General features: G+C 39.9%; 1 protein-coding gene across 1 annotated transcript; it reads right to left on the bottom strand.

The window, feature by feature from the left end:
* Window positions 1–5459: 5459 nt before the first annotated feature.
* Window positions 5460–9956, bottom strand: LOC103436912 (cinnamoyl-CoA reductase-like SNL6). Its single transcript, XM_008375366.4, has 4 exons — window positions 9329–9956; window positions 9074–9228; window positions 7292–7489; window positions 5460–6027 (listed from the first exon to the last, which is right to left on the bottom strand). Exons 1-4 carry the CDS (start codon window positions 9441–9443, stop codon window positions 5596–5598), a joined length of 900 nt encoding a protein of 299 aa, XP_008373588.1. The 5' UTR covers window positions 9444–9956; the 3' UTR covers window positions 5460–5595.
* Window positions 9957–19693: the final 9737 nt, after the last annotated feature.

The raw sequence follows: 19693 nt of genomic DNA on the forward strand, positions 1-19693 counted from the left end.
CACAAGTGTTCTGGTGAGAAAGGATCCTATCATCTTTTGTATACCTCTCGAAGACTAATTTGAAATTTGAACGGAATCAACGGATGGAAAAGGAAAACACTGAAAGTGAAATTTACTAGAGAACTCGAATCGCCGAACAGTTCAGAGATCGCCGCCGTAGGAAACTGGAAAATGGCGCCGCTGTGTTCGACGACCCTTATCTCCAAAAAGACCGTTTCAGCCCCAAGAACGTGAAACCCAGAAGAGATGTTTTCCGACCGGGTCGGTAGCCGGGTCGTACGTCGTGCTTCAGAACAGTGGTAGGTTTAGAGTTGCAGTTGAAGAGATCGGCCTAGAAGAGACGGAGGCATGACTCTGCTCCCTCTACTAACGCTCCTAGATGATTCGTCTCGCCTTCATCCTTGAGATCCTTGATGGTGGCTTGGACGATGTAATCACGGTAGAGAAGGAGACAGACGAGCCAGGATCCAGTACGGATCCCGATCTTCTTTTTGAACCTGGATTTTCTTCTCCCTCCTCCTTCTCCTGTGATCTCAGTATCGGACGTCTCTGCTTCTCTGCCCAAGTCGTCAGATTCGTCGGCATCCATTGTAGAAATCAGAAGAAAACCCAATAAGGAGGAAGCAAAACGTTGAACAAAGGCAGCTGGCAAAGTGTTCTCTCAGGTCCCTCATGGCCTGGATCTCGCCTATGCTCGCTCTTTCTCTCTACTCATCATTTGATCAAGAAGACGACCCAGAAACTCTCGGCGAAATGACCGGAAACAGAGGCAGAAGTCGCGGCTCTGGGTCTCTCGGAGTCGTCGTAGCCCTCGACGACGGGTGCAAGTAAAATCATTTCTCCGCAATCGCCCTGTCCTCCTCCGACGAAGAATTTCCCAGTGACGACGACGACGCCGACTTGTCGAACTGGTCGTTCAACGGCGTCACCGGGCTGAGGGTGAGTGACGGGAATTCGAGTAGGCTCGGTGAGAGAGTCTCCTGATGACGTGGGGAAAACCCAGAAGCCGTTTGGAAGTTGGGGATGAGGGTGTTTTTGAGATTGGTGCTCTTTTAGCTGCTGCTCGGGCGGGCCACGAGAGTTGGGCTCTTGGCATCTGGGCCTGTGAAATGGAGGGAGGCCTGGGCCTGGAAGAAGAAGAAGCAGACATTTTGGCGAAGGGATAGGCCTGGCATTTGGGTCTTTTGCTGACATTTTGATTTTTTTTATTTTTATTTTTTATTTTTTTATTTTTTTATTTTTTTGAAGCTGTAATAAATAAATATATTTTTTTGTAAATACATAAAACATATGTATTTTTTTTTCTTTTCTTTAATAAAACATTTTTTTTATTTTGATATGACTGAACTCGAAATTAAATATTCCAGCTGCCTACGTACCCTTTCAAAGAAAGAGATCAAGTCAAAACGTAGTTCAAATACATACATGTTTTTTGGTATTTTCTTTTTGTGCCGTTTGCAATTTTAACTCATGCAGACAAGGAGCATTTGGTGTCGTGTTGCAGTTTCAGCTCGTGCAGGCAAGGAGCGTTGGTGTTGCCTTTTATGCTCGTGCAGACCAGGAGCGTTGTGCCATGCAGTTTAGGCTCGTGCGGACAAAGAGCTTTGGTTCGTGCAGTTTAGGCTCGTGCGAACAAGGAGCATTTGGTGCCGTGTTGCAGTTTTAACTCATGCAGGCAAGGAGCGTTGGCGTTGCCTTTTATGCTCGTGCAGACCAGGAGCGTTGTGCCATGCAGTTTAGGCTCGTGCAGGCGAGGAGCCTTGTGTCTTGCAGTTTAGGCTCTTGCAGACCAGGAGCTTTTGTTGGTTCGTCAAGCGATCCGGGAAAGCCGTTCCTCGCAATCTTCATAGTAAGGAGCCTTGACTGAGTGATTGAAGAAGTCTTCAGGAAAGAAATCACGCATCGTGATGGGGATGGACGATCTATGTGTCGAAATTTCATCATCTTCAACACGTTCATGTTGCTTTGAAGGTTGACAAGAGCTGCTTTGCCCCCTTTCCGATTGGCGGACATGTGGAGGAGACGTATGCTTCTTGTGCAATTTCTTAGGAGTGACTTGAGTCCATCCTTCAACTTTGCTTGTCTTGGACGATGCCCCCAGCGGTTAAGGTGAAAATTTTGAGTCGGAAGAGCCAGAAGTGAAGGTGGTATAGTTTGACTTCACCACATCGTCAAGATCTAGCTCGATGATTCCTTTCTGAGCCAGCTTCATGATGAGATCTTTCAGCACGAAGCACTTTTCTGTCGGATGACTGATGAAGCGGTGGAATTTACAGTATCTTGGACTGTCAGTACGATTCATCTCTTCCGGCCGTCTGCACTCAGGCAAACTGATCACCTTCTTGTCCAACAGGTCATCTAGCATGGCAACCACATCAGAGTCGGGGAATGGATAAGTCTTCTCCTCAAGCTCCTTCAAAGTGCGTCTACGTGTCTCTTGATCACGAAAAGCTCGGTTTGAATCGCCTTGCCTCGTGTGGATATTTTGACGGGAGATGTGTTGACCGTCATCGCTTCCTTGGTGGGTTTCCATGCAGCCTTTTCCACCTTTGTCCCAAGAACTTTGTCGTTCTTGTAGTCGGCGATCGATTCTTTCTTCCCATGATGGGCGATGCTCAACTCCATGTCATGGGCGCGAGTAGCCAATTCCTCGAAGGTCCGTGGTTTAATGCCTTGAAGGATGTATTGCAAACCCCATTGCATGCCTTGGATGCACATCTCGATTGAAGAAATCTCGGAGAGTCTGTCCTTACAGTCGAGGCTTAGATTACGCCATCGGTTGATGTAGTCCATGACTGGTTCTTCCTTCCATTGCTTCGTGCTCGTCAGCTCTAGCATGCTCACAGTGCGGCGGGTACTATAGAAGCGGTTGAGGAATTCCCGCTCTAACTGCTCCCAGCTGTTGATGGACTCAGGCTCTAGGTTTGTGTACCACTCAAAGGCGTTTCCTTTCAGCGAGCGCACAAACTGCTTGGCGAGGTAATCCCCTTCGGTTCCTGCGTTGTTGCAAGTTTCAACGAAGTGGGCAACGTGCTGTTTCGGGTTTCCCTTTCCATCAAATTGCATGAACTTTGGTGGTTGATAACCCTTCGGCATCCTTAAGGCGTCGATCTTCTTTGAATACGGCTTTGAGTACAACCCGGGGGTATTTGAGCTCCCTTCGTACTGTGCCTTGATGGTGTTGGTGATCATCTCTTGCAGCTGCTGGATAGAAAGAGATCCCATAAGTGCCGCTGCTTGGTCTGGCTTCGGCTTTGCATCGTTTTTCTCCACCTGAGGCTCATCTTCTTCGTCATCTCTTCTCTTTAGTGGATCATTCTCTGGGTCGGGTTTATCGCCGTCCTGCGCCTCCAGTCGGTTGACTAGTGCTGCAATTTGCAAGTCTTTTTCTTCCACAGTTCGGGTTAGCCTTGCGATCGCTTCATTCATTTGAGCCAGTTGTTCTTCAACGGAGGTAACGCCGATAGTCATGACTTGTGCGACCAATAGACGTGACTTTCCTTTAGACATCCAGGATGCTGATGAAGAACGTCGTTGGGTGCTTTGGGATGTCAACTTGTGTGCCTCAGCAGCATGCTTCGGTGCCCCCAGCAAGGTCAGGTTGATGACAGACTCACACCTTTGATGCTCCCCTCGCTCTTTTAGCGGCACCAATTTTGAAGTGGCATGTTGAGGAGCGGTTGTGGCGCCAATGGATTGTCCGTTTGCGGCAGAAGTGCTTAGGATCCTTCCCTCAGTGGTTGCGAGAACGGCTTGTCCCTTGCTTAATGCCATTGACTTTGAGGTGTGTTTGGATTCTTTGAACGGAGAAAGAGATGAGAGGCAGAGATTATCCCACCGGGCGTGCCAATTTGTGAACACGGAAAATTCCTGAAACGAAAGAGACAAGAACAACGCGCACAAACAAATATTTGTATTTGATGATTTTGGGTTACAATCTCTCTCTATTTTGATCCTCTGATTCGATCTCCGTAAGGTGTTGATTGGTGGATATTTCGTTGATCCAAGGGCCGTCAAGGCTTGATCTTGGATGAACTGTTGGAAGTTTCTTCAAAGGGCCGTGGGCTTGATCTTTGGAGGTGGATTTGAGCGGATCTTCAAGGAGTCGTTGGGGCTTGATCTTGAGGATGAATGTTTCTTCAAGGGCCGTTTGAGGCTTGATCTTGAATAACGGTAATGAGCAGATCTTCAAGGGCGTTTGGGCTTGATCTTGAAGAACAGTGATAGACGGATCTTTAAGGGCTTTTGGGCTTGATCTTGAAGAACGGTTGGATGTGTGGATTTGTCGACGTTGTTAATCCAAAGGGGCCGTTGGGGCTTGATCTTGGATGAACGGATGATGAACGATGGGGCTTTCTTCAAGGGCCGTCGGGGCTTGATCTTGAAAGAACGATGAACGAAGAACGAATAACACTTTCTTCAAGGGCCGTCGGGGCTTGATCTTGAATTGGTGGATGATTGTTGATCCAAAGGGGCGTTTGGGCTTGATCTTGGAAGAACGATGAACGAAGAACGAAGAACGAAGAGAGCTTTCTCGATTCTTCGGGAACCTGGATGCTTGAGAGCTTCGGAGTTTCAGAGCTTCAAGGTGTAATATGAATTCCCCTTAAATGAATGAAATGGGCTTATATTTATAGAATTTTCCAAGGCCTAATTTTGAATATAATATCCCGGATGAAATAAGTCGTTTCTGCCAGGTGTTGACACGTGTCTTATTTGATGACTTTTCCAACTCATTTCAATTTTCGTTGAGTCACATGCTACGTGTAAAATTTATGCAATACATGAGCGTTGACACTTTGATTTATCGGTCAACATTTATTTACCGAAATTTCGATGTCTACATATACATGTTTAACAAAGTGTGGAACATTAGTCCTTCACGCTAACTTTGCAAGAATTTATGTATATCAATTTTAATCGGTTTTTAATTCAAAACTCAAAGCTACAATTTGGTCATAATTCAGATGTTAATTAATGCTCCAATTTATTCTTTTGACTTCTAAAACAAGCTGTTTATATCATACTTAGGGCCTCCATATTTAGATCTCGTACAAATACTCGGAGGACTTAAATGTAATTATGTGATAAAGGAAGGGGCAAATATATAATAAGTGAGGAGCCCTTATTCTATAAAAGGACTCCTCATCACCCTCACAATTAGGGAGGCCAATTCCTAGGCCCTCTCACCCCCTCTCAAAGCTCTCACTCTCATAGCTCTCTCTTCCTCAGAAATACAATATCAGTGTGGACGTAGCCCAAACCTTGGGGTGAACCACGATACATCTTGTGTTCTTTACTTTTCTTGTAGATTTATGGTCGGATTTACGTTGTTCCAAAACCTCCAGTTTTGTGCATCAACACAAGCAATATGAAAATTTCCAGCTTCAAACAAAGTAAAAGAAATGAGATATATATATATATATATATATATATATATATATATATATATATATATATATTTTAACAAACGATATTATTAAGCACACAAATAAATATAGCACTTACAAAAACATGCTTTCTTAATAATATGTGCCTTTAAGTGACCAACATGTCACACACACACACATACATATAATATAAGCAAATCGCCCTTCAACACTCTTGAGATTTGCTCTTAAATTCCACCATCAATTTATTTAATTTCTTGTTGCTTATCCTCTGTTGAGGGATCCTCATATCCTGATCTTGGCTTTGTGGGTATGAGGGGGCAGAAGGAGTCAACTTCCGAGCAAGCTCTAGAGCATCTTCAGCCCGATTGATGATGTTGTTGAAGCACAGATATCGACCGTAGGACGAGACATCTTCAAAAACGCAGATGTGTGCATCGACTAAGAAATCAGTATCGACGGTCACGAGCACGCCATCTTCGTACATCTCAGCTGCTCCTTTCAAATACGGGTTGGTGATGGACAAATCCGGAGCCATCAGCAAACCTACATTCATAGACACCATATTCAAGCTCCTGTCCATTGCAAGGGCCCATGCTGTCTTCTCTGCTAGGGTTTTTGATAATGCATGCCACAACTGTCCAACAACAAATATATATGGGTAAGTTTCCCTAAAAAAAAAAAAAAAAATATATATATATATATATATATATATGGGTAAGTGAAGTTTAGTAATTTGTTGGTTCAGGTTGAAAGTGGGATCGGATCACATTGCATTTGTTGGTTCAGGTTGAAAGTGGGATCGGATCACATTCCTACCTACTCACAACACTCTAATTACTGATGGACATGGATCTCTTCTAGATCCATTGGTCATAATCCATCAAGTCACATCATCCGGACCATAAAAATTTAATTCAACAACTACAAACAGGGGTTCGTTTTAAAAGTTATAATAACTTTAGCCGTTGGATCAAAATTCAATAGCCCGGATGATGTGACTTGGTGGATTAGGTCCAATGGATCCGGAGAGGATCCATGTCCACTACTGATATGGGGTTCGTTTTAAAAGTTATAATAACTTTAGCCGTTGGATCAAAATTCAATGGCTCGGATGATGTGACTTGGTGGATTAGGTCCAATGGATCCGGAGAGGATCCATGTCCACTACTGATCAACATTGGGTCACGAATCATTTATGACTGTTGAAAACGATGAGAAATTTTTCAACGTGTTGGAAACACGGTCTGGAAGTATAATATTACAATTGATTGGAAACTTAAAAAAAAAATCAACTAATTATATTATATGATATTTGGTGTAATGACCCGTTTTTCTTACATACTGAAAAATTTATTCAGAATAACACTTTTTTTTTGTTCAAAAAGTAGAATGACACAGTTAATATCACTAATACTATTTCTAACTTAACAACTTATTATTGAGTCTCGGTGATATTTAGTAATAATTCATATATAAATTTTCACATATGTTTTCTTCAACAGCTCGATTAAGATTTGAACGGTAAGTGATTTTAATTTTCTTGAACCCGATGTCTAAATCAACTCTATAAACAACATATCAATTATTTTCATATGGAACCCTCATCTCCAAATAATGCATGTGGCGACCACATCTCATCAAGAGTTAGAAATGGTCCACGCGCGTGGCGGCAGAATTCCTAGTTTCCCAAGATGTGGCTGCGCAACGGGCCACCAACCCACTGTACCAAAAAGTCTTCGTTTTTTTTTTCTGTGTTTTTTTTTTTTTTTAATTTTTTGTTGCGGTTACATGTACGTAGAAGCATTTTACAAACACACTTGACTAAACGACTTTTTATTTTCTTTTGTTGGAATGGACTAACTGATGGGTTGACAAATTTGTAAAGATACCGTATTTACCTTGAAACTACGACAGAAATTGACATCGCTCCAGTGCCGTTCATCCAAATCCAAATCGAGAGCCGTCGACTTGCGATCGTTTCGCCAACAGACGGCAGCGGCGGAAGATGTAAACACGATTTTGTCTATTGTTTCAGTTCTTGCACATGCTTCTAGTACGTTGTGCGCCGCCCGAACCTCCACTTCTGCCATGTATTCCTGCACGCAACATATATATAAGAACTGGTGTAAATTTAATCCTACGTAATATTGAGTGCCACAAATATTTCAGTTATATTTGATTTTTATAACTGTTAGAATTTTTTATTTCCACAATTGATTCAATCCAACCCAGTACATTGAAAAGGTTTCTCGTAAAATATTCAAAACCTGAGAAAATAATCAATGTATGATGTCGGACTTTTGACTAGTTCTCGTGGAAAAATAATTTAAGAGGCTGATTGATTGTGTTACGTTGATCTAATTATTAAAAAACATACCGTGTATTTCCCTCCGCCTCCCGGTAATGTTGATATTTTAATAAAAAATAATAAAAAATAATAAAAACTAAAAAATAGATATATAGATACAGTGTATGGTTTTTGAAGATGGACGTGAATTGTATGCCCTTCTCATCTCATACCTTTCCATCTCCTCCTATTTCTGTGGTCACAGTTAAGCCACGTCAATATTTTATATTCTCATTGTTTTTTGTCTTAACCGTGACCACAAAAATAAAAAGGGATGAGAAGGGGATGAGATGATGGAGGGCAGACAATCCAGGTCCTTTGAAGATAAGGATGTGTTTCCCTAGGATAGTTGGGAGCTGCTTAGCTTATATTTTTTCTGTTACTTCACAGTTTAATTTCAATTTTCTTATTAATATTATAAAATATTATGCGAAAAACATGAAGTGTCAGAAAGTACATAGAGAGTCTCACTTTAAAGAAAATCTCCGTAGCATTCTTGTTTATAATCTAGCTGGTGATGGTAATGTATCGACTTAGCTTTTGAATAGTCTAGGTGCTGATATTAATGTACCGACTCGTATTTGATCATTAATAATCAGTTTACTATTTAAAAGAAAAAAAACATAAGGGCCAAACCCAGGAGAGAGGTTAACTGCATCTGTTATAATGCAAAGATTAAAGTTTCTCTTTATTTCTTATTCACCAAATATGTTCCTTTTCATTGGTTTATTGGTCACATGATATATACAAAATCTATACAAAATCTAGAAAAAGCAAACGATATATATCACTTTCAAACTTTCTTTCTTGCCACAAGAGAGCACCTCCAATCATTTCAATAGAATAATTATGTAATCATTATTTTTTTGGACGAAGTGACAACTTCATTAGGCAATTACGTGATCATCTTAAAATGTCTGAGTGTATAATAACTTTACGTTAAAAAAGATTAGTTAGTGATTTGGTTATGTTAGTTTATTGTTTTAGAGGTCGAAATCAAATTTAATCTGAAATTCGTTCTCAACCACTAAATCATCATGTAATAATTGTTCATAATAACTTGTTTAGACTGCTGATAATAACTCTCGTTATTTATTCTTTATTTTTATCTTTTTTATTTTTGTTATGGAAAAAGGGTTTAAAACACCACAAACACAAAATGAATAGAGAAAATCAGCAAATTAAACACAGAATTTCTAGTGCAGTTGATTAACAAAAGGGTTCGTTTACTAAACATTTCATCTTTTACTAAACTATTTTCAGTTTTCAGCTTAAAAAAACGAAACCAAAAGGATTATCAAGTGAGTCAATTGGGGAGAAAGAAGGTACATACATCGCAGTCAGGCTGATCTTGTGGAGGCTCAAATGAATAAAACAAGCCGGAACAGCCTTTGAGAGCGTCGAGGATGCTCTGGTAGTCGAACGGATCCAGATCGAAAACTTTGAGCTTCGTTTTGTCACAACAAATCCCACCCAACCGCGCTTCCCCTAATTAATCAACACACCCCAAGAACAATGTTAATTAACGATAATAATCCAGAACTAAACAAAAGTAAAAAGCTTCATTAAGCTAAATTTAAAAACCCACCATGCCTCTGAAGGGCAGCATGGACTGTGTAACCCTTTTGCAGCAGGCGCTCTGTGAGGCTGGCGCCTACGTGGCCTGATGCATCCATTACACATACTGCTGCTGCTGGTGCCATTTGTGTCTCTCTGTATGAGAGAAAGAGAGAGGCTTTTGGGGTTTGAAGGTTCGAGCTGGCAATATTAGGGAGGTTGCAGGTTCTGGGTAGATGGAGAGGAATGAGGTTTATATATATAGGCACGACAAGTAGTCCCACACGCTACCAACCAAGCGCCACATAGCAGCAACAATTGTAGAAAGTATGTACTGCGCTCGTCACGCTCTTGTTGACGTTCCAGAGATCGCGATTATTGCTAATTTATTTGCTTGACAGTTTGCGTTTTAACGATTTAGCAGTTTGTTTAATACGGTACCAGAGTTTCAAATTTAGGGGTATACTTAATTAGATAAAGATTTTAACGTCACTGAGTACTACGACATATTGGTATTTATTTTGGCATTGGGATTGTTTAGCCACTCTTGGTGGTTACGAATAATTATAAGAAAGTGATATTTACATACTTATTCTTATCTTTTAAACACACTTATTAATATTTGATCAATAATTTGACGATTGAAAATTAAAATCAATGTACGAGAAGCAGAGAAGGGAAGGCATATATAGACGGGTGGCTAGCATTCAAAGAACGTGGAGAGGAGAGGGGATTAACTCTAGTTGGGAGGTAGTTGCTACTATGTGGGGTTTGGTAGGAACATGTGTCTCCATTAAATTTCACACATGTAGTTATACTTTCACATACCTACTTCCTCCTTCCCTACCTACGTGATACAAAACTGTAGTTGTTTATTCATATATTTATTTTTAAATCATTTCCAACTCATCCGTTCAAGCAAGTTTTCCTTTATTACAGTAGTAAAAAAGAGTTGAGCCATGACATGACGGCGTCGATGAAACCTTGTTAATGGCTAATCTAATAAAATCTATCATAGTGTTATAATTACATAAGTAAAATATCTCATATTCAATTCATATAAAAGATGATGACATGTTTATGTTGAGTTCGATACATAGTGGCTGATGCATTGAGTATCTGACTCAAATCTTTATTCTTCTAAAGTAAATATTGTTATTTATAAATTTAAAAAATGGAGTTTTAACGAAAAGCTTACGGTAATGTTTACTTTAACGAAAAATCACATTTTTACACTAAAAAGTCAAACTTGGTACTATTCACTTTACCCTTTATTTTGTCCTTATCATTAAAACTCAAAGTTTTCAAACCTTTTTTATTAGTTTTCCTTTTAAAAAATAAATCAATAGAAAATTACACAACTGTTTGGGAGTTTAGGTGCACTGCACAAGAGACCAAAATCCTTTTGTCAAATTTTGGGTCAACAAATAGGCCAGTTCTGGTCTGACACTTTACGCGACCATTTACTTTTCGATACGGAAAAGCTGGAACTGTGGCCATTGTCTGCGTTGTGTCCGAATGTATGAAAGTATAGTTTGAATTTTGGTCACGGATGGACCAAGAAAATATAGTGATAGCATTCTACCCTAAAATATTTCTCTGTGTTGAAACTTCATACAAATTTCTAGATAGACATGGACTGAGATATGTTTAAAATTAAATCAACGTTTTAAAAGGAATGGAGTTGATTCACAAGCCACGTGCATTGAAGTATATAATTTTTTTCTAGTACTGCAAGCGGTGATTGCCGTAGTTATAGTCTTTTTCTTCAATTCAATATGTTTTGTGTCCAAAATTTTCATCTACCTTACCATAATTTAGTATAGAATATCGATTGTAATAAAAAAAATTAAAAAACCCTTTCAAGCATTGAATTTTATGGGGCAATAGTTCTCAATTCAACATAATAATAACCCTTGAACAATATTTTCAAGAGAGAAACGTTTGGGAAATGGCCTCTTTCCTTGAAAAATAATACTAAAATGAGATCATCTCATTTAAAATTCCTCATCAAAACTCATTGTTTAATAAACAATACACTAATTACCATATACAACGGTCTAGTGGTATTTCTCTTGTAAGTGAGAGGTCATAAGGTTGAAATCGTAAATGATGAGTTGGATACCAATTTATTCCTTCATTCTTTAGACCAGACATATCATTGTATAGAAACATTAAAATAAACAATACAATAATTTAAAACCAAAAGCAAACAACATTATTTTATTAGATTTATCAAAAAGGATATGAATTTTTTAAATAGAGCGTTAGCATTAGTGGATTAAATTCTAGTTGTTATGGGAAGGAAAATTGATGAGGATCCAACCCTCATCATGGTGCATATGAATGATTGTTTTCTGTCACTACCATTTGGAAAAAGTACATGACTTCTTTGTTAGTGATGTCACGCCTAGAACTCGAGCTCACATTATAGTGGCATGCGCCTTGATAGTCTCAAGAAGGCAATACTCACTTGTTCAAGTATTGTACTCTCAAGTATCTTAAAACATGTTTGTTGATGCACAAAACGGGTTAATTTTAAAATAACGTAAAATGTCATGTTTGTACCATACTTAGGGCCTTCGTATTTAGATCTCGTATAAATACTTAGGGGACTTAAATGTAATTATGTAATAAAGGAATAGACAAATATGTAAAAAAGGGAGGAGCCCTTAGTCTATAAAAGGGCATCCTCACCCCCTCAACCTCTCAGATTGAGAAGAGCTCTCTCATCCTCAGAAACTCTCTCTCTCCTTCTTCAACATCTCAGAGAAATACAATATCAGTGTGGACGTAGCCCAAACATTAAGGTGAACCACGATACATCTTGTGTTCTTTACATTTCTTGCAGATTCACGGTCGGATTTACGTTGTTCCAATACCCCTCCGATTTTGTGCATCAACATTTGGCGCCATCTGTGGGAAACGACACGAAAAGCTATGTCGGTTCTCTTTCATTTTTTCATTTCACCACCATGAAACCTTCACAACCTCACCAGAACAGCCACCGTGAATATGCAGAAACCAAATAACCAAACAACCCGACCCACATTATTTTTGTCAAGTTATAAGCTCCTCATTTTTCCAGTTCTGTGACTTTGGGTTTCAATTTGTCCAAATGTCTTATGGTACTGAGTCTGAGCTCTCTTCTCCTTCTTTTTCATCCTCACCTGGGTTGCCTGACACATGTCGTCCTTCCACTTGTCCAACTGTGCAGTTGGTCCCAAAATCTACCTCCGATCGACTTCTACAGAAGTTCTTCGATGCCACGGTGTTCGACTTTGATTACGAGCAGAGCGGATTGAGCTTTCTTTGCCATCAATTTACCTATTCTTCCATCTGCATGCCTCCGAATCTAATTGCAGTTTCCAATTTCTGGAATTTCAGATCCTGGCTCTCCACCGTCATCATCGCTAAACCCAACCACCGCATCAACGACAAACTTACTGATGCAAATCGCGAGACTGGTGGGGCCCAAGGAAGCCGTGAAATTGAGCGTCGTGTGCAGAGCGTGGCGGTGCGTCGTCTCCGAGAACGAGCTGTGGATTTTCTTTCTAAAGAATCAGAAGCAGGAGGAGGAGAATTATTGGGAATCTTGTGCTTTCTCGGAAACCCATTTGAGATTCGGATACCCACTTCAAACATTCTCAGTTTGGCTGGAGTAAATACGCATGTCCATCAGGCCGGTCAGTAACCTTTTTGGATGCAGGTGAAACTGTCTTCGCAGCCCATGGTTTTATCTATACTAATATGCCATTACAATGATACTGAATCTGCTAAAGCATCGAGACGGCAGCTCAAAGAGGCTATATACAAAGTACTTTTTTACATGAATGTCCCTGCTGTCTGTGCCATTAATCAAGTAACTTTAGCTTTGTATGCAAGAAGACGAACTTCAGGGATTATTGTAAATATTGGTTTCCAGGTCACTTCTATTGTTCCAAGTTTGATGTTTCCTGTTTCGAAACTCATGCTCTACGAATTCTGAAGATGTGAGAACTTGGAAATGTTTGCTAAGTTGAGAATGGTAGCATTCAAGATGTAACAAAAGCTGGAATGACATCTGCCGCATAAAGCATCACAGAGAGCCTTCGTCGGACTCGTCAGCTGATGGGTCAGGAAGTGGAACGAAGTACTGGCACACTCATGACTTTTGGTCCATTTAGAACGACCATTCTGTTTGCAAGTGGTGCAATCATGTGCTCACATGACGAAAAAGCAAAGAGAGAAAAGAAAGAATTATGCTTTCTTTAGTTAAAAGCTGAAAATAATAGCGGTTGGTGCTTTCTTTATTTTGTCAACCACCCACAGAAAAGTTACGGATAGCAGGCACGTAAATCTGCAAAAGCAAGGAATAAAGGGAGCAGATCATGTCTGCTAACCAAACCCCATGATGTAAATCTACAATGGGAAGAAAAGGAATATAAAAAAAGAAAAAGAAAAAGATGTCTGGGGAGAAAAGGTGTCGACGATTGGAAGAAGATAAAGAACTCTATTATCTTTATCAGGTAAAATGATGTAATTTATTTTTCTTATCTTTCGGAGACATCTGTATAAACCCCATTAAAGGGTAATAATAATAAAAAATAAATAAAAATAAAAAATAAAAAAAGGGCAAGCCCAAAATAATGGGCTGGAATGTTATGTGGAGGGCGAAGACCCATATGCTCAAAAGAGCATGGCCCTCTATTATCACTAACCAGGTGATCAAAAGTACGCCTAGTACTCCAAAATTATTCGGCAGCCTGCCGCTATTATCACCCACTAGGTGATCAAAAGTACGCCCAGTACTCCAAAATTATTCGGCAGTCTGCCGCTATTATCACCAACCAGGTGATCAAAAGTACGCCTAATACTCCAAATTATACATGAGCATCACTCATGACAATCATACATAAACATTCATGACCATCATTCATGTCAACATTCATGAGTGATGCTCATGTTAAACATTCATGAGCATCACTCATGTCAACATCCATGAACATCACTCATGTCAATCCACATAAACATTCATGAGCATCACTCATGTCAATTGAGCTTCAAAAACTTCATTTACAAAGCTCTAGCTTCGAAAGCTTTATTTACAAAGCTCCAACTTCGAAAGCTTCATTTACAGAGCTCTAGCTTCAAAAGCGTCACTTGCAAAGCTTCACCTATAAAGCTTCAGTGAAGGGTATATAAATACCGCATCCGAACAACCACCACTTCGGCCCATACATGGATTCAATTTGAAGTGTCCAGCCAACAGACTCTATTGACCGAAGACTTAGAGGACTACATTATATACCATATATTGGGCCTCAATTGGGTCTCATGAAAAATACTTGGGGGACTTAGCCCATTATTTATGTACTGAGGAGTGAGCCCTTATTTTATAAAAGGGACTCCCTCACCTTCATTAGAGAGCATCGCCGCCAGCTGAGTAACCGCCTCGCCGCGAGCATCACTTCTAACCTATTATTCATGTACTGAGGAGCAAGCCCTTATTTTATAAAAGGGACTCCCTCACCTTCATTAGAGAGCATCGCTACCTACGGAGCAACCGCCTCGCCGCGAGTATCAACTCTAGCCCATCATTTATGTATTGAGGAGCGAGCCCTTATTCTATAAAAGGGACTCTCTCACCTTCAACGCCATAAGCTGAGCCAACCAAGGCAACATAAGCCACAAGTCGAGCAGCTTCGCAACATGTGCTACTTCTAGTTAAGCATCATTTCAGATTGAGCACCGTCTCATATGGAGTATCAGTCCTAGATGACATCTAGTTACTTCGGCCTACACATGGACTGAATTTCAAGTCTCCAGCCAAAAGACTCTCTTGACTGAAGACTTGGGGGACTACTGTTTGTATCATACTTAGGGCCTCCGTATTTAGATCTCATATAAATACTCGGATGACTTAAATGTAATTATGTAATAAAGAAAGGGGCAAATATGTAAAAATGGGAGGAGCCCTTAGTCTATAAAAGGGCATCCTCACCCTCACAATTCTCAAGCCTCCTCACCCCCTCAAACCTCTTAGATTGAGAAGAGCTCTCTCACCCTCAAAAGCTCTCTCTCTCCCTCTTCAACATCTCAAAGAAATACAGTATCAGTGTGGACGTAGCCCAAACATTGGGGTGAACCATGATACATCTTGTGTTATTTACATTTCTTGCAGATTCACGGTCGGATTTACGTTGTTCTAAGACCCTTCCGGTTTTGTGCATCAACATGTTAAGTTATGACCTTCGCAAGGTTACTCTGGTCACTTAGTGAGGGTAATATGTAAGAGATAAAGATAGGGAAACAAACACAAACTATACATGGTTCACTCTAAGTTGGACTACATCGACGAGGGTAGAGAAGTTCTCATTAGTAATGTAGAGTTTACGTAGTAAAATGGTCTAAGCATAATCATTATTAGTAGGTTCTAATAATGGGTACTACAATAATGGCGTTAGGGAATAATTGTAGAAGAATGGTGTCCTTTTATAGTTGAGGAGAGTTGCATGCTTTCGTCCGTGGTCAATGTGGGACTCTAGGAGCTTTATTTTGATGTTGACACATGTCACATTATGATTGGCCTCCTGGTTGGAGAGAAACTCTTGTCCTTTAGCAAGAGTGCCTCAACACGAATCCTTTCAATAGGCTTTGAAGGTATAAAGTTGACTGATGCTTGTTAGTTTCGATTGGTAAAGTGTGGTACAAACAATGTTAAACCCTTACTAGGAAATTTCAAATCCCAATGGATTGAGACCAAGTTAGTTAGGAATATACTACAAAGGTTTAGACATGACGTATTAGGGATGTACCACATGAGTCCTATAGAGGCATATACAAGATTCATGTGAATCATATTTACAACTGATTACATGTAAGGAGTCATTTACAAATATTTCTTAATAGTGTTTTCTAAAGCCCGTTTGGTGAACCATTAAATTGGACATAACGTGGCCTATTAAAACATTACAATGTCATAGACAAACTCACAAATTTATTGCAATGTCATATATATATTAGTTAATCAATTTATTTGACCGTTAATTGATGACCAAGTTAGTTAGGAATATATTACAAAGGTTTAGATAAGACGTATTAGGAACGTGCCACATGAGTCCTATAGAGGCGTATACAAGACTCACGTAAATCAGATTTTGCAAATGACTCTTTGTAAGAGCATCTCCTTGGAGATGCCAAAATCCTAGGTGGAATGCCATTGTGTATATTTGACATCAGAAGTCTCTCCAATCGGTTATTGAATTTGAAGGCTTTGTGGTTTGGAGTCAAATTTGACATTTGTTAAGCAAAAATTGTACATAATATGTAAACAAAAAATTCACTTGACACAATTTCACCCTCATTCATTTTTCCGAATAGGGTTTTATTAATTTGAGTTCGACCTATTCTATACTATGCGTCTATTAATTACAATCCTTCGTTACAAAGGAAAACCCTTTGATTCCAACATGAATATATCGTAACTTTGATTTTGCGACTGCACCTTGGTCGAGCCCTAGATTGCCTACGTACCCTCTTGAGGGATCAAGTTACTCGTAGTTCATTTTGTATTTGTTGGGGTTTGATGCCTTGTGCAGTTTCAGTTCATGCAGGGAACGAGCATTTGATGCCTTGTGCAGTTTTAGCTCGTTTGGGCAAGGATTTTGAGCCATTGAAGCTTTTGATGCCTTATGCAGTTTTAGCTCGTGCGGGCGAGGACTTTGAGCCATTGGAGTTGTTGGTGCCTAATACAGTTTCAGCTTGTGCCGGCAAGGACTTTGTGCCATTGGAGCGGGGATTTTGATGCCTTGTGCAGTTTTAGCTCGTGCGGGCGAGGATTTTGAGTCATTGGAGCAAGGATTTGATGCCTTGTGCAGTTTTAACTCGTGCAGGCGAGGACTTTGAGCCATTGGAGCAGTACACAACCTTGTGTCATTTGAGACTTGATACAACTTCATGCCATTTGAGATTTTCCTTTGGCTTTGTGTCATTTGAGACTTATCACGGCTTTGTGCCATTTGAATTTGGAGTGGCTTTGTACCATTTGTAAAGGCTTTGTGCCATTTGGGATTTGATACGGCTTCATGCCATTTGGTATTTGATACATAGCATGAGTTTCACCAATTTGAGGTGGTGAGTCCATCGAGTTTTGTACTTTGAGATGGTTCACATCCACGGTATTTGGGGTAATTTACATCCACGAATTTGGTGTCATCAATGTTATCTCCATAATCCTTTATTTTGGATTGGGTGGACTCAACATGTCTCCATCACGCTATTAGGTTCCTGCCATTTGGTGCTCATCCTCGACTCTAATTCATAGGTCTACATTTACAAAGCCCATATGAATTTGTTATCTAGGTGGGCAACATTCCCATTTAACTTAGATAGATTTTGTTTTGCAGCAAGCTTCTTTCTTCTATTTGAAGACTTCTAATTTTCTAAGTCCCAAATAAGGCTTCAAGTGGTGGTGTTTGGAGAGGAAAACCATATTTTACCTTTCTATTTATTTTGAATTTGCATGGAAGACAACTGCCCATTTTTTTTAAGTGACCATGTGCATGGTTTAGAAGACAAATTTCTTTCTCTTCTTCTCTACCGTAGCTTTCCTTTGCAGACTTTGCAATCTTCATTTTTTCCTTATCTTTCAAATTCCTGGCACAAAAGGCTTTGGGTGGAACTCTTGTATCCCATGTTAATTTTGTACACGAGAACATTAGATTAATGCCTGCTGGTTTTCCTACAAGTGAGGTTGATCTCGAAGCCATATTTTTGCTACGTTTGTCATTTAGTCAAGTATAGTTGTTGCACATCTCCGAGCAGCGTCCTTGCATAGCTGTTGTTGGTGGCAGAGGCAATGGTCCTTTTGCTATTGTTGGCAGAGAAACAAATATTTTTTAGCTATTTATTTAAAGGTGTGGCAAATTTCCCTTCTTTCCTTTTGTCTTGTAGCATCTGTCAGTTTGATTTTAATGCTTTTGGTTAATATTTTTTACCCAATATTTGATCAAAAAGATAACCACATTTAAGTCCTTTGAAAGACTTCTTCCTCCTTTCTGGTCAATTCTTTGAAGCACAGTGCCGCTTACATGTTCTTTGTTTTATGCCCAAAATTTAATCCATGAGGCCATGCTCATAATGCTCAAGTGAGTGGAAAGTTTTGGAGGAGCTTTTGTTTCCCTCTCTTGCTGTAGCCTTTTCCTTTCTTTATTTTATATATTTTTTTCTCTGGCATCAAACAGACTTATAAGAAATAGTGGAATTAAAATATGGCAGCTCAACAACTTGTTTCTTTAAAAAAAACTAAGTCTTTGAGATGCCTTTTTCCACCGTGTGTGAACTTGAGAGAGAAAGGCACAAGGACTCTTATGTTGTGGTTTAAAAAAAAAAAAAACTCGCAGCAGTAGTTCTCTGGGCACCAGAAAATTGTGACGCTAATCACTTTGCAGCGGAAGAAAATTGAGGGACTCGCTGCTTTCAACTTTTGCTTCCTTCAAACTCGTGCTATTTGTGGGAGTTTGGTTGTGGTGAAGATGGAGGACTGCACGCGTCTTCTTTCTTAGGACGGAGCATGGACAATGGAGAGCATCGACCACTCTCATGGAAATTCTTAGAGCCGATGACGATGGTAGGGAGCATAGAGCATGTGGCCGTGGAACCTCATCTCAAACTTCGTCGAGTGTTCTAGACCACTTAAAATTTCATTACAGAGACGACTCGGCAGGGAGTGACACCAACTGCTCCTTTCTTTCTTGGCATGGACGGTGAGCATGGATCACATAGATTTGATTGGAACTTCACGAGGTAGTTTAGACCACCTCGAAGAAATTCAAGGAACTAACGACAGTGACAAGGAGTTAGGTTGTGGTGGGAAAGATGAAGGACTTAATACAATGCTTGCCTGCAAAATTAATTTACTGGAGAGAAAATGAAGAGAAAAGAAACATAGCTTTTATACCTTCTGATTGTTGCTTGTAGTTTGCTCTCCTTCCTTGAAATGCTTGGTTCGGAATTGCCAGTACTGGAATTACTTCGTCTTCTCTTCCGGCAATACTTCGTTGCTTCTTTTCTTTTCTCTCAATTTCTGCATAGTACCTCTTGCTTTCCTCCTCCCCCGTGTACTGCGGCTAGTGCCTATTTATAGGCATCCAAGAAAGGCCCTAGAATTTTACATGAGGCAAGGTAGAGGCCATGTTCTCCACCACTTTCTCTTAACTTCTCCCACCAATTGTATGCAGTCCTCCACGTCCTTTTGTTGCAGAAAAATAGGGAGCACATCATCTTCTTTTGTGCAAAGAAACACATATTTTCTTACTATTTATTATTTTTCCCCATTTTTTTTACATAACCGACTGCATGTCTTCTTTTGTTGAGGAAGCCATGTTTTTCACGGCTTCTTCCCTTGTAGAAGCAA

Source organism: Malus domestica, chromosome 06 (assembly GCF_042453785.1).
Source record: "Malus domestica chromosome 06, GDT2T_hap1".
NCBI lineage: Eukaryota > Viridiplantae > Streptophyta > Magnoliopsida > Rosales > Rosaceae > Malus > Malus domestica.

Bases quoted from the DNA above. Each gene is read 5' to 3' on its own strand.
- LOC103436912 (XM_008375366.4), bottom strand. From the start codon at position 9,443: ATGGCACCAGCAGCAGCAGTATGTGTAATGGATGCATCAGGCCACGTA. The intron at 9,229-9,328 runs GTGGGTTTTTAA...TTGATTAATTAG, and splicing joins TGCTGCCCTTCAGAGGCATG to GGGAAGCGCGGTTGGGTGGG. The intron at 7,490-9,073 runs GTATGTACCTTC...TGTTGCGTGCAG, and splicing joins AAGATCAGCCTGACTGCGAT to GAATACATGGCAGAAGTGGA.